The 15,509-nt window shown below is 47.5% G+C and overlaps 1 protein-coding gene across 1 annotated transcript; it reads left to right on the top strand.

The window, feature by feature from the left end:
- Positions 1-1,736: 1,736 nt before the first annotated feature.
- Positions 1,737-10,048, top strand: CKAP4 (cytoskeleton associated protein 4). Its single transcript, XM_065039219.1, has 2 exons — positions 1,737-2,189; positions 6,969-10,048. Exons 1-2 carry the CDS (start codon positions 1,836-1,838, stop codon positions 8,298-8,300), a joined length of 1,686 nt encoding a protein of 561 aa, XP_064895291.1. The 5' UTR covers positions 1,737-1,835; the 3' UTR covers positions 8,301-10,048.
- The last annotated feature ends 5,461 nt before the right edge of the window (positions 10,049-15,509 follow it).

Genomic DNA, 15,509 nt, shown 5'->3' with positions numbered 1-15,509 from the left:
TACCTACTGAGGCCAAAATAAAATATGCCCCAGTCATTTTTTACAAAAATTGAGACTCACTTCCAGAATTGTAACCCTTATTTACAAAACTCAGCTGCAGTGACAGACCTTGGCCTTGCACTGTGCATGTGTGGACAACTTTATACAAAAGGTTACCAAAAAATGTTCCCTGTAAGCCATCAGTGATTAAGGGTCTAGACCCGAAACATCATACAATTCGATAGTGACCTGGCAGAGAAGTTCGATGTTGATCAGACACCAGTCATTAAGTTAACCTGTGCAGTTAGGGCTAAAGGATGTAAAAAGAAGTATATTATTGATGTATTGAAGGTGTATTTTCAAAACATTTAAGTTTTTCTGCACTGTAATCTGTCCTATAGTCTAGCCCAAAGCAGTAGGCAGACAGTAGAAGGAGCCTTATGTTGTATTTTTCCAAGTTTCCACAATCAAGCAAGTATATGATAACAATCTAAGATACAACTGTGTGGTTTATGAAATGGGTTTAAGTAGCTCTTTGTGTTCCTGGAAAATTTAAAGGATTTTCCAAAAATGTTTTAAAGTTAATCCCATATGATACCTCCCTTCTACCCAAACACAGGTGTAGAGCATGTTCTTCTCCCCTTCCCACCATGTGGAAGAGCATCCACTCCCCAGCCCTCTGTTACCAAAGCCCTAAAACTGCAACTTCAAGGCCACTCAGTTTCCCTGTGTAAGGATCGTCTATTACATGATCAGATGCATTCTTCCCGCCCGCTGATACAACCTTTAACTAATTCAATGCACAGCAGACTATTTTCTCCACCAGTGCCTTAACCCTTTGCTCTGCCTTGCTCTCTCCTTCCCCACTCTCCCCTTCTTAATGGCACATCCAAATTACTCAGCTCCCACCTCCCTCTAATTTGCCTTCTTACTAGCAAGAGAAGAACTGAGAGCATGAAGAGGACCAAATGGCGGGCCTGTGTTCTGGATCCAGGGATGCAGGGGACAGCCTGCTCAGCCTTTCCTGTCCTGGACCAGGATGATGAATGCAACAGGTTTACGCCAATGTGGTGAGGAAAAAGAGCGTACTTGGAGCACAAAGGCTTCGCCAGGAATTTTGGTGTTGAACTCCCAGCCTCTACCGAGTGCACGCTCAGACAAAAGCAGTCCGTGAAACCCATGAGAGTTTGAGTCGGGCCAGAATCACTCCTGCAGCTGTTGCGTGCCTGAGAAACCAGCCCGATGCCAAGTCTCTGCTCTAGGGGTACAAGAAACTGGGAGGTGCACATGGAGAAAACAACTTTTTCCTTGCGCTTTGCTCTCGGAGCTTACTGTGATCCTATCAGCCAAACTCACACTCAAGCAAAACAGCAGCTGTATGAGGCAGGAGCCTGCCGCGCTCTGCCACCAAAACTACATGCAAGACTAAAAACCGGCAGCGCGCCGGAGCTGGGCTTGGGGACACCCGGGGGCTGCGGGGGCAATGCCCAGCGCACCCCGCGCTGAGTGAGACCTCCGGACAGGCGCGGGCGAGGCGGCCCCTGTCGGGACAGGGTCTGTCACCCCGGGGCTGGCCGGGGGCTGCTCCTTCGCCCTGCCCGCCGCCCGCCGCTCCCCTGTCCCGTTGCCGCCCTCGGGACGGCGCCGAGCCCGCCTGCTTGGCGGCTGTCCCCGGGAGGGACTGGGTCTGTCCCCGTGTGCGTGGCGACTCCCCGGGGCGGGGGCCGGGGCGGGGCGGGGAGCGTGGCGCTGCCCGGGCCGGCTCCCCCGCCTTCCCTCCCTTCATCCCTCTCTTCCTTCATCCCTCCCTCTCTCGCCCGCTCCCGCTCCGCGCACGACGGCGGCGGCGTCCCGCCATGTCGGCCGCCAAGCACCGGGGCCCAAAGGGGGGCAGTCCGCCCGCCGCCGCCGCCAACGAGCGGGGCGCGCAGCCCAGCGGCGCCGAGGAGCCGGCGGCGAAGAAGCCGGCGGGGGGGCACGGCCGGGGCGGCAGGGCCGCCGCGGGGGGCGGAGGGGGCCGCTCCGGCGCTGGCCCCCGCCGCGGCTGGGCGCTTCTGCTGGGAGCCGCGGTGGTGCTGGGCGCCGCGCTGCCCGCCGGCTGGTACGTGCGGCAGCTGCGGGAGGAGGTCGGGCGCAGCGCCCGGGAGAGGGAGGCCTCCGAGCGGCAGCGGCAGGAGCTGGCCGCCACCCTGGACACTGTGGTGCAGAAGGTAGCGCGGCGCCGGGCGCTGTCGGGGGGCGGGCAGGGTGTCCCGCGGGGCCGCTCCGCGGTGGCGGCGCTGGCAGCGGGCGGGCTGGGGCGCGGGACCGTCGGGGCGCTCGGTATTGCTCGGCGGGGCGCGGGGCAGCAGCCGCCCCTGCAGGAATGAGGACTGGGCGGGGGTTCACCCGAGGGCAGCACTCGGGTAACCCGGCTTGCGGGAAGGCAAACGTGTCCCGTTACCCCGCCGCTCCGCCTCTCCCCCTCCGTGCTCTCTGTAAAGATGCTTTCATGGCTTTAGAGGGAAAAAAAGAGTCTGGGCCGCAGTTATTCCCAGCGCCTGCAAACGTGGCCTCGGTAAAGCGAGCAATCTCCGGCAGCAGCGCAAAGCGGGGCCGGGCCGGGGGCGGGACCCCGCGGCGGGCGGGCGGACCCCGGGACAGCCCGCAGTGGCGACCGCAGCCGGCTCTTGGCCCAGCCTGCGCTTCCACGGCTTGGGCGTGAAGCCATTTTATATAATGCAGCCAGCACACTTACGTGTTGGCAGCAGCGCAGACCTGCAGCTTCGAGGGCCTGCTGGCCGTAATTTTATATCTTGGATCCTCGCAAATCATGGAACGCCGGGTGTGGCCGATGGGCAGCTCTTTGTCGCCGCGTCGAGCGGGCAGGTGTGCACGCCCAGGTGTGGCAGCATGGTCAGATGTGGCAGGATCCTGCCTCGACGTCCCTGCGTGCTCCAGAAAACAAAACCTGTGCCAGCTTCACGGAGCAGCAGAGGCCGTGCCAGAAACACTGCTCCTGCCATAACTTGCCTTCTGTGTTCCTGCCACTGCCTCTGGTTGAGCAAACTGGACTCTTGGTGTCCATGGCAGTGCAGGACCAGGAAGAGCTGTCAAGTAGTTTGCAAAGGGTGTGGCTCAAGTGAAGCGAAATAAATGCTCATTTATCTCCTAATTTTTTTCACTCAGGCCTTACTAGCCCCCTAGCAAGAGTTTCACAAGTGTCACTGTGCATCTGGATATGCCTTAGGGAGCCTAAAACCTTAAAAAAAATGGCGTACATGAAGGCGCATCGTCAAGGTCTAATCAAGCTCCTGTCTAGGGAGTAGATAAATCGGTTGTAAAGCAGTGTGCAGAGTTATGACAGAGTCAGATCAAAGAAAAGGAAATTCTTGTCTCAGCTTGACTGCTTTCTGCACAGCAAGCCATGCAGATTCCCCATGTTCCCTGTGAGCTCGGGCCCCGGGCTGGTGGCAGTGGGACAGAATGGGGGGACAGGGTGGGGGGACATGTCCTGGCAGAGATCCTGTGGCTCTCTGGGAAGCACGGTAGCCTGCACACGTGGAGTTTGTAGGGTCAGTCTCACTGTTTCCTTTCCCTTACGACAAGCAGGAAAAGGAAAACTCACATGAGGCCAGGAAAGGGCTGTAAAATTCAGGGCTATAGTGTTGTTTCTGAAGCTCATTTTAAATCCTGTGGTTTTTATGCTCTGATTCCCAGGCCATGATTTGAACTAGCAAGAATGGTTGTTTTTCCCTAGTTTTTAAGGCATTTTTACAGAGTCTTTGCAAGAAGGAATAAAATGCAACGGCAGGGCATACAGGACGTAAGATTACAATACGTGAGTGTAGAACCCAGATGTATGTGCAATATATAAGCCTTTCCAGGCACAGGAATGGGTACAACTTTCTGCCTCTTGTCTCTGTATCAATGCAGAAAATCGTAGGTATATGTTGTATATTCTAGGATTCAGGTACGTAACAAAAGTTTATAAATAGTTGGTTTCAAAGAGAACTGAAACTTTCCCTGTGTGCCTCAGACAGCTGATGTTATACATAGAATAGTGCAAGAATTAAAGGTGGGGGGAAAGAGATCACAGAGAGTTTTGGTGTAACACTTGAAGGCTTTGCTTGCTGTGACTTGGCATTGCCTTTACAGAAGGATGTACTGGAGGGAGGGGAGACTGTGCCATATTTCATTGCTTTACAAAATCGCAGGGTCCTGCATTGCACTTTTGAAGTGTCATCAGCACAGGCAGCTGTGTGGAACTGGTTTTCTCCTTCTGTCTTTTACTGCAGAGAGCTCCTGTCAGGAGTAAGCGTTACATAAACTCATCTGCTTTACACATCAGCAGTGGGAGGAGAAAGGAAATGATGTGGAAGTTTAGTCTCTAATACAGCACAGTTCTCAGAGGGGCCAAGATCTTTAGGTGTTTAAATACAGCATTGTATAACCAGTTAGAGAAGATATAGTTGCTAGCTATAGCCATATTTTTCTGTCCTATTTATGGTGTTAAACCTTTCAAGGGCTATGGTTTCAAGTCTTACCAGCCATGAACACCAAACAGGCAAACTCAGACGTAGGTGCACACACAAACCAACTGTGTAGTGAATGTGAACTACTACTTTGAAGTTGTGAGTTTTACTCCTCTCCTGCAAGGTGTTTGCTTTGGGCCCCAGTGGCTCTTGGTTAGGACAGATCAAATTAGAAACTGGTCTGATTTGAAGACCCCAGTCCATTTTGTTACATCAGAGCTTGCTTATCTTTAAGTGACTGGCCCAGCTGGAAATATAGGAGAATAGCATCAAGTGACACTATAAGCATTGGGCAAATGTGGTGGAGGAGCAGGTATAAAGTCCTTCCACTTGCAGATGGGTGGGATCCATCTCAGTCAGACGTACAGCAGCAGAGACCTCCTGGCCTTCTGGAGAGTTCTTCTGGCCATTTCTGATGCCTTTTCTTAGACTAACAATTGAAGAGAGTTAAATTGCAAATAGGATTTTGGTGATTTGGTTGGAATGTGTCAAAGAAAATCTGTCGTAAGAGGGGGAGGAGGACTTTCCTTTACCCTCCTTCTAGATTTCTGAAGTCCATTCATAGTGATACAGAAAAAGCTCTCTACTTGGAAAAATAATCAGAATGAATGACAGCTAAAATGTAACGAAAATGTGGTTGATAAGTCAGTGTAATGGCTGGTGTCGTGCTGTGGCACATGTCGCAGTATTACCTGCTTCTCCTTCACCCCCAGCTCATTTCCAGTTTTGTGTGTAAGCACTGCAGAATACATGTATTGGGAATGTAGAGTCATTACAAAACTTCCTACAGAAGAGAGGGGAAAAAGAAGTCCTCTTTGTAGGTATTCTTCAAACTGCAGGGATCTGTTGAAGCAAGAGCAAGTCTTGTGGCCAGACTCTACAGTCCTTACACAGTGTAGACTTCCATGAAAACTGAGGAGGATTTGGCCAGAGATTTAGTGTTGCAAAAATGCATGATGAACAACTTAATTTCTAATTAGTAAGTCTGTTAGGTCTTCTGAAAATAACTTCTAGGTTCAGAACCTGACTGGGAACTGCTGGAGCCTATTTCAGTTAAAGAGAAAAAAATACAAGCTCTGTATATTTCTTTCTAAGACCGTATAAAATATACTTCTATTTTTAAAATAAAACCACCCCTCCAGCTGTGTATCTAATCAGTAAACGTGGCAGCCCATGTGGCAGGACTGATTAATGTACCCCTCAGACACAGGGAGTAGCGTGAGGCAAGGGAACATGCCTTACTCAGCGCTCGCCATCCTGCCGAAGCCTTGAGGTATTTCCTGCGCGATGGATTCCCGTTGCAGCCAGTGGGAGTTCTTACATTGCTTTACAAAGTTTAAAAAAGTACAACACACCCACACACAAAGAGGTTTCTCCATGGTCTTGAGACTGATACTCTGCTTGGCCTCAAAATAAAGTACCGTCTGCTTCCCCATTGGTGTGCCTGGATCGTACTTTTAAATGTGACGGTAAATGAATGTGGCGGCCACTCACCCCTTGACCTTTTCCCTGTTGTTGCTACTAAAACCAACTGTAGTTTTTGTAATTGGGAAGCTTAATAGCATACCCGATCCAGTGGCAACAACTTTCTGTGTGTATTAACCTGTGACAGGGACAAGTCAGTCCCCTTGGCAGCTGCCCTGGCGTGGTGTTCTGGCTCCATCCATACACGTGCCCGTGTTCACTAAGAGCGTGTTGGTGTATGCATGTGTGTGAATAAAGAGGTACTAAGTATTTAGAACATTCAAGCCCTTCTGTGGTTTTTTGTTTTTTTTTTTTTGTTGTTGTTGTTTTTAATCTTAAAAAATAGTTAACAAGAAAAATCTGTGTCTCCATTGGTATCTAGGAGCAACAAAATGTCACAATTACTACTCCCATTCCCCAGCCATTCCCAGCTCCCCTTTATCTCTAATTCTCCTTGTTACTCTTTCTTGTCTACTTTGAAACTTCTTTCATGTTCAGGAATTGGCCTAAGGTCTGATTGCCTGCTAAAGTCTAATTCCAGCTTTTCTGTATTCAGAAGCTGATGTCAGATGTTCTTTAGTTTGGTGTTTCGGTTTTTTTTTTTTTTGCTTTGTTTTGGTTTTTTTCCCTTTCCTTTTCCTCCCTTACGGACTTGTGGCCCGTGGAACCAGCAGTCGTATAGGGGAGGGATGACTCAGGGGTCTGGATGCAAACTCTGGAGAAGTGAGTTTGATTTTCACTGCCACAGATTTCCTGGATCATTTGCGGCAGGTCAGCGAGGCCAAGGACTTTCAGCAGAAGATTCATGTGTATGTAGAGCTATAAGGCTCTAGATGCTGGGCTTTTTGTGCCTCCCGTATTTATATGCCATAGGGTCACCTAGGGAGCATGAAGGATCACAAGGTGATCATTTCATATGGTAACAAGGGCCATAAGGATCTTAGACACAAAGGGTAAAGATATAGGTAAGGATGAAATCAGAATCATTAACCGTGTGGATTTCTGTTTCAGGTGCGTTCCCTTCAGGCCACATTTGGAGAATTTGAATCCTTGATGAAAATTGCTCAGCAGAAGCAGGAGGTTACTGAGAAGGCTGTTAAACAAGGGGAGAGTGAAATAAACCGGATCAGTGAAGTGCTTCAGAAGCTGCAAAATGAAATTTTGAAAGACTTGTCTGACGGCATCCACATGGTGAAGGATGCAAGGGAACGAGACTTCACATCTCTGGAAAACACGGTGGAAGAGAGACTAACAGAGCTAACCAAGTCTATAAATGATAACATTGCTGTGTTCACTGAAGTCCAGCAAAGGAGCCAAGATGAAATCAACAATATGAAAGTAAAGATTGATTCACTAGAAGAGGCAGATGTGTATAAACACGAAATTAAGGTGCTAAAAGATGCTCTTGGTGAGGTGCAAGCATCCATGAAATCCAAAGAAAAGGACATAGAGACCTTGAAGAGTACAATAGACTCCATGGAGTCTGATGTGTATACTGAAGTGAAGGAACTAGTCAATCTCAAACAAGAACATGAGAAATTCAAAGAGGCTGCAGACACTGAACACCTTTCATTAAAAGCTTTACGAGAGAAAGTTCTGAGAGCCGAGGATTCTATTATGCAGCTCCCTGGTGACATTAAAAGACTCGATGAAGATTTACAGCAAGTTAAAGCTGACCTCACCAAATGGGAAGACAGCGAACTCTTCAGAAAAGCATTAGAAACTTTTGGCAAGAACAGTGAGGGACTGGAGTCTCGATTGAGGCACATAGAAGACAGCCTGGAGTCTCTGACTTCTGTTGGTGCGCAAAACAGTGAAAAGTTGCAGTCTTTCCTTTTGAAGGAGGCAGAATATGAGAATAAGCTCAGTACCCTAGAACAAAGCATCACTGCTCTTCAGGGGGTCTCAGATGTGGACGTAAATTCAGTAACAGACGTTCTGAAAAATCTTGGTGAATCACAGACCTCCCTGTACAATGATGTGGAAAACTTGAGGAGAAGCATCAGTGACCTGCCATCCTCCGGTGCTCTTCAGGATGTCCAGAAGCAAATTAGTACTTTATTGGACCAAGGAAATCTTCAGACAGGTCAAGCACATTCTCAAGGCTATCTTGAAAAATTTTCTTCTGTGGAAGGCTCTGTGGATGAACTGAGATCTTCTGTAAGCCAGGTCGATTCTGATTTGAAAATGATAAGAACTGCAGTGGATAGTTTAGTTGCCTACTCAGTGAAAATTGAAAATAATGAGAACAACTTGGAGTCTGTGAAAAGCTCAATAGATGACCTGAGGAATGATCTGGAAAGGTTGTTTGTGAAAGTAGAAAAAATACATGAAAAAGTTTAGGCAGTGGTGCTCCTTCTGCAAGTAATGGATAAAGGAGAATAGCTTTTGTATGCCCAGTTTTTTACTCTTTTAAAAAGCAATTTGATACCTCCAAAGAGAATAAGAATACTTTAATAATAGAAACAGTTCTGCTTATTTCCTTTATTTCTCTTTTGTGTAATTTTCTTTTTAAAATTTTGTTCTAAGAAAACATGAGTATAGTTGGGGATTGAGTCTCTAAGGGCTCATCTCTGTAACGTTGTACCGCTGTAACTGTAGTGGTGTAACTAAGGCACTACGGCCTCGTTAGCATGGGCACGCATTTAATGGCATGAAGGTGTTTCACACTACGACGCTAGATATCCCATAGAGAAGAGCTACAGCTATTCTGGTACAAAAAGCATACTGCTGTACACACTGAGAATTTTACTGGGATGTTTTGGTTTAAGAAACAAATGAACAAAACTACACCCCTACCTTGAACTGTTTAGACCGGTAAACTTCAGTGTGGGCCAGGTTTGAAGCAACTCATCTGTTTCTGCAGTTTGGGACTCAGCTGGGTGGTCAGTCTACCAGGTGTCAGTTGAGCTGTAGTATATTTCTCTGAGTCCTTCACCTGTACCAAGGAGCTAACAAGGGTTTAGCTGAACCCCCGAAGGCAAGGTTGAGGTAAGTGGCATTGCTTGGGTGAAGACCTGAGGGATGTTCCACCACATAGCGGGTGAGATTCCTTCATTGTGACCATAGGTGTATTTCCCAGCATCGTCAGCTGCTGGTGCAGCAAATTAGTGCTTAAAAGGGACTTCTGAAAGATAGGACTAGTTTAAAGAGGTACAGTAATATTTTTGTCATATTTTTGGACTGTTTACATGATAAGGGTTTGTCTTTCCTGGAAAGGGAGAATTTTTCTGTGATGCAGGATTTTCTGTAAAAATGATAATGAGTTTCAATGAGGAAAGAGAAGGACTAAAATTGCACCTCTCGTGTTCCATGTATAGCAAGCATGCTAACGATAATAGTACACTCAAAAACACACAAGGGGGAAAGTCACCATGAAATCAGCAGAATTGCTTCTAAGGTGTACACATTTCCAAGTTTTCACACAGCTGACAGTGACCTGAACTGTTGTTACATATTCAGGACTTGGTGCCTGATTCTTGTCACCATTGTTGTGACTGGGTGCCTGCCTGGGGCATTGGTAGCGAAGGATCCTTCTAGGAACAGGTTGACATTGAGGAAGAAGTGTCATAATTCTCTCGAGGTTTATTTAAAAGCCACTTCCTCATGGAGCTTTCTTGTTTTTCTGTCTTTTTGGAAAGGATTTCTAATATCCCTCCTTTTCAAGTTTACTTTTGGACTTTATCCAGGATTTGGTAGAGGGGTTGGCACACGGATACCTTGGAAATAGGTTGTGGGCATCACGTTCACCTCAGCCTGCACCAACCACATCCGTGGCTATGGTAGAAGAAGAATTCCTAGAAGTAGCACCTCCCAGAAGTGGTGTGCTTGTGGAAACAGCGCAGGTGAAAAGGAGTAAATATGATACTGAACCATATCTAGTGGTGTTCCCACTGTAAACAGGAAAGAATTGCTGACAAAGAAAGAGGGACCCATGGCTTTAAGGTAACTGTTGTCACTGTTGGAACTGCACTGTTCTTTGTTGACTTCTCAAGTTCTTGAACAATGTTGTTTAGGTTACTGTGAAATGAACTGTATGGCTTATTTGCGGTATTTTTAATACATAATAAACATTTGGAATATTCTTTGCACCTTTTTTTGTTTGCTTCTTTCTTAATGTGGTGTGTCCCAGGATAATTCCAGTGGGGTATAGGAGAGGGCTTGGGGGAAGAACCAGATGTGATGCCACCCTGTACTCGTCATCAGATTCCCCAGGGGAGCATGGAGGCAGTCTTCACTCCTGTGGTTACAGAGGAACTTGAAAACAGGATTTGAGCCAGTTCAACACAGTGGTACTGACCAGAGGGCACCCAAGTTTGAGATGCAAGGGTGTGAAACAGGTGATTTATGCAATGGATGAACACCATCTCAAACACTGCCAGCAATGCTTTGGTAAGACTTTCTGAATGCCTGAAGCATGTAGAACAGAAATAATGTGCAGACAGGACCTACATAATCTTTCCAAAGTGGCTGCTGCTTTTGGACGGCTTTGAACACTGGATTACAATGCCCATATACTGATACCATCTTCATGAAGGATGTCTGGCTTTCAGAACTTTGGGAAAGGGTGATATCCTTTTGATTGCCCATAAAGATGGACCCAAGCTTGCCATATAAACCCAGCTTTGGAATGGTGAGAGCCAAATTGTGTTTTCCCTCTGCTGGTTTGTAAAGGAGTGTTGGCCTCATCGTGTCCTGGCAGTTCCTGAGGCTGAATTCATAGAGGCAGGTAATATTTGTTATTAGACTTCTTGTATATATGTTCAACAACACAGGTGAGCACACAAACCCTTCCATCTAAGAGAGATTTGACATAACCTGTTGACCAGGTTGACGTGAAGCTGGTGATGAGCACGCAGTAGCTTTAACAAGTAGTAGCAGCATGATGAGGAATCTTAAAGCTGCTGTGTAGCTGGCACTGCAGCTGGGCCAAATTGGATCTCAAAGATTAAATGAAAAATGACTAGTTACACTTCTAGTAACTTAAATTCTGTCCAACTATTGAAATGACCTATTTCAATAAAGAATTCTTTGTAAATAATACAGCTGGAGACAGGCACAGCATAAGGGTCCCTCGGTGGGCTGGAGATTCAGCTTTTATGTTTGGCTTGACAGTCTCGTTCAACACAAACGCTTCCTAATTCCTTCATATATGCTCACTGAGCACATCCAGTCACTGTGCTGCTCTTTACCATTGTTTTTACACTTGGCAATAGAAGCAGCAGAGGTCTTGAGCAACACCGTTTACATTGCCAATGTTCTTCTACATCATTAGTTCATCAATAACATGCTGACACAGTAAAAAATTTCAATGTAAACTGTCCAGCTGATTGATGAGGTATCGATTGAGCCAGTTCATTAACGTTTGTCTTCTTTTTCAGCTCTCGTAAATGGAGAAGCTATTACACTGTGGGCTTGATCACACTTGAAAGGGCTCAGCCAAATATCTACACTGGCAAACACGATGGAGATAAATCTTGTGCTGCTGCAGAACTTCTCCCAGGAGGGCTCTGACTGCTGCTTCAAGTGAAATAACCTGTAACACCAAGCAGAGTGCCTCGTGGTTTAAATGTGTATGTTAGAGGTTTTATTAAAACACAGATTAGTGATTTAGTCTTTTCACCATCTTATTTGACAGGACACAGCTGGTAGTGTAAACAAAGCTGCAGAGAAGTTAGACGACTACAGGAAAAAAGCCTTAATGAGATGCACAAATACCACAATAGACTAAAACCACCCAGTGTGGGCCCTCCATTCTACTGAGCGCTGCTAAGGACAGGCTCTGCAGTTTGGGGCACTGCCAAGAAGGCTGTGGCTGAGCTGTGGAGAGACTCTTGAAGAGGAAAATGACGATGGATGAAGACAAGGGTTAATGGTTTTAAACTAAAGGAGGGGAGATTCAGGCCAGACATGAGGAAGAAATTGTTTACATTGATGGTGGTTAAACACTGTCCCATGTTCCCCAGAGAGGTGGTAGATGCCCCATCCCTGGAGACATTCAAGGCCGGGCTGGATGGGGCTCTGAGCAACCTGATCTGGTTGAAGATGTCCCTGCTCATGGCAGGGGGTTGGACTATGTGACCTTTGAAGGTCCCTTCTAACCCAAACCATTCTATGATTCTATGATCAGAGGCAAAATGTTCTGTGAAAAAACAGATTAAACAATTGGGCCTCTTCAGGCTTAAAAAAAGCGGAGGGAGGGTTGATGGGAAAAGAGGAATGAAAGAGATAATAAACAACCTTCAACTACCTAGAAGGCTGTTCTGCAAATGGGCCGAACCCATTTGCTCATTGTGGAGAGGCTGAGCAGGTGAGAACGACACCAGCAGTGCTGGCACCGGGCGGTCCCACAGGCGGACAGGCAGCCCACCCGAGGGGACAGCCGGGCTGCGGTCACCCCTGCCGGGGCGGGGCCGTGGGCGGGGCCTGTAGCGGGGCAGGGCGGTGGGAGGGCGGCGGGCGCCCCCCGGTGGCGACGGCGCGGAGCTGCAGCTGGCGGCTCGGGGGAGACTGGGAGTCCGTCCGTCTGTCCTCTTGTCCGTCTGTCTGTCCGCCCGCCCGTCCATCCGCCCGACCCACCGGAGCTCCCTCCCTGGGCGGGGGCCGGGAAGGTGCCCAGCCAGGTGCCTCCTGCTGGGAAGGGCCGGGCGCCGAGTCCCCCCAGTTCCCTCCCTCGGGTCGCACAGCAGCAGCCGCTCATGTGGCCTGTTTGAACAGAAAGAATCAACCCAGCACTGGATGAAGGTTTTTTTCAGGGCAACGGTATCCTGCTCCCTAAACATCCATGCATTGAGCAGGTGATAAGACAACAAATGGGCCAGGGACCAGTTAATAGCAAAATGGCTGAACTGGGCAGAATAAGGAGCAGTTGCTTCTAGAACAGGGGTGTCTAACTTATTTTCACCGGGGGCCACATAATGTAGTTTTAGGACTGTATAAGTGTAGGAGTAGTTACATTTATACAGTCCTAAAATTACATTCGGCTCTTTGAAGGCAACCACGAGGCTGATGTGCTCCCCCACACCCACCCGCTGAAAATGAGTTAGATACCCCTGTTCTAGAAGCAACTGCTCCTTATTCTGCCCAGTTCAGCCATTTTGCTATTAACTGGTCCCTGGCCCATTTGTTGTCTTATCACCTGCTCAATGTATGGATGTTTAGGGAGCGGGAAGCTGTCACTGTTTTGTTCTTGGTTTTAAATCAGCTGTGTATGGTATTTAGCACTGTGAGATGCTAATGCCTGCTGGTCCTCTGAGTGCTCAAACATCACTGCTCCCCTGCCCCTGCTGTGTGCATTTTAGTCATCATCAGCCTCCCCCAGCTGTGGGCAGACATTTACGGTTATCAGAGATGCGGAGCCAGAATATTTACACACAGGGCTTTATCGACACTTATTTGTAAAACCTGACATCGGATGGTCAAACGGCATGCAAAGCGATTCCTTTTCCCAAGAACCCATTTGGTCTAACACTGACCAAGGATGCTCAAAGACCAATTCTGCTTTGGATACCAAAGCAAAAAAAGTATATTTTCTGCTTGCTCACACAGCAAAACCTCTGCATAATCTCCAGTATACAATATGTCGCAAGCTCCCAATATAATATATCTTGTCAGGAGTCAATGCTCATGCACTGAGAAAGGAAACTCAGGAATCTGTTTATAAGTGCAGAGTTCGATGATTACTGCATTTATAATGCAAATACTATACCCTGGAGCTATTCAGAGTTAATCTAGCATCACAGTTGTAGCCTGCTAGACAAAGAGATCCCTGAACTCTGCTTTTTTATATTGGAGTTTATATAGCAGGTGTTTCTTTGGCTGCTATGGTTATACAAATAATACATTTCAAAATCCTTTCCAAGATGATGCTATCTAGATGCTCAGCTTAGCATTGGGGGATGAATCTTTTCTCAAGTGATTCCAGTTTCACTGTGAGAGAAATGAAAGCCAAAGACACAATATATCATTTTACTACATATCCTGCCCAGAAAAACATAGATTTGATGTAATAGTTATAACCAGTTAATTCCTGTGCCCCACCCTGGTGTCCATCCACAGTTCTAGAGGAAGAAGCTAGTTCAAATAAGGCTGGCTTTGTTCCACTCTGAAAGATTTTCCTTTGCCACTCTGTAGATGTAAATGTCACATTTCCTGTGGATAATCCTTTCCTGTCAATATTGCCTACGTTGGGGCTGGGATGGAGTCTTAGAGTTATGAGTAAGGATGGAAAACAACAAGTGGAGAAAGAGTCAGGGTTACCTTGAAACTCTTTTATTCTTTTTTTGTGCTCTGAATCTCAAACAAAGTTAATAATGATAACCTTTCCCCTCCTTTCTCCCTTTTAAGCCAACTTATTATCAATATACACGTCAGGGGGATGCAGAATATTATGTTTAAATGTTATTTGCTTTCCAGTAATAATTTGAAGCCATAAGCAAAAACAGGGCTTGAGGTGATAGGCCCTGCAGAGGCACCTGTTTAGAGAGAGCACTGCGAGAGACATGACCTAAACAAGTGAGTTGACACCACTGTTAGTGGCAGGTAAAAGCAAGATGTTGCAGTTCCTACAGTGTGTTTGAACAGTCCACACTTTGGTGTCACTCAGGCCAAAAAATTTTTCCACCAAGTACTTCATTGCAATAGAATCATAGAATGTCCTGAGTTGGAAGGGACCCACAAGGATCATCAAGTCCAACTCCTGTCCCTGCACAGGACAGCCCCACAGTTCACACCATGTGTCTGAGGGCTTGTCCAGTCTCTTCTTGAACATTGCCAGGCTTGGGGCCGTGACACCTCCCTGGGAAGCCCGTTTGAGGGCTCCACCACCCTCTGGGTGAAGAACCTTTTCCTAATGTCCAACCTAAACCTCCCCTGGCACATCTTCCTGACATTCCCTCAGGTCCTTTCAGTGGTGCACAGGGAGAAGAGATGGGATGCTGAAGCTGCCATGAGGTCTCCCCTCAGTCTCCTCTTCTCCAGGCTGAACAAACCAAATGACTTCAGCTGCTCCTCATACGGCTTCCTCTCCAAACCCTTCACCAACTCTGTAGTCCTCTTCTGGACACTCTCCAGTAGCTTTATATCTGTTTTAACCTGTGTTGCCCAGGACTGCACACAGTGCTCCAAGTGAGGCTGCACCAGTGCAGAGCAGAGCGGGACAATCACCTCCCTCGCCTGGCTGGCAATTCTGTACTTGATATACCCCATACTTCCCTGCCCTGGAAACACAAAACGCTCTGCACAAGGGAGTGGGATCCAACCTCCAGGGTGGCCTGCCTGGGAGCCAGGGATGCGGGATGGGCAGCACGTCGCCTCTGCACTGCGCAGTCTGGGAAGCCTCACTTGGACAACCACGGTGGAGTGCTCCAAGTCTGTAAATTGAAACCAGTGAGGTCCTGAAAGAAAATTTCCAACCTGGTGGGAAACTGAGAAATTATGGAGCAACAAGGGTCCTTCCCCAGAGCCCAGTCAAGTCAGGTGCTACACTCCCATTTTCCTGGTACAAAATCAAGGCCAAAGCACTTTGTTCAAAGCCACATAGAAAGTGCACAA

The sequence above is a fragment of the Columba livia genome, chromosome 1, assembly GCF_036013475.1.
Source record: "Columba livia isolate bColLiv1 breed racing homer chromosome 1, bColLiv1.pat.W.v2, whole genome shotgun sequence".
NCBI classification, from domain to species: Eukaryota; Metazoa; Chordata; class Aves; order Columbiformes; family Columbidae; genus Columba; species Columba livia.
This window is presented reverse-complemented; position numbering and strand designations above follow the sequence as displayed.

What these genes read in the sequence shown, in the direction of transcription:
- CKAP4 (XM_065039219.1), top strand. Translation starts at nt 1,836, where the DNA reads ATGTCGGCCGCCAAGCACCGGGGCCCAAAGGGGGGCAGTCCGCCCGCC. An exon ending in TGGACACTGTGGTGCAGAAG is followed by an intron (nt 2,190 to 6,968) that starts GTAGCGCGGCGC and finishes TTTCTGTTTCAG; the next exon opens with GTGCGTTCCCTTCAGGCCAC.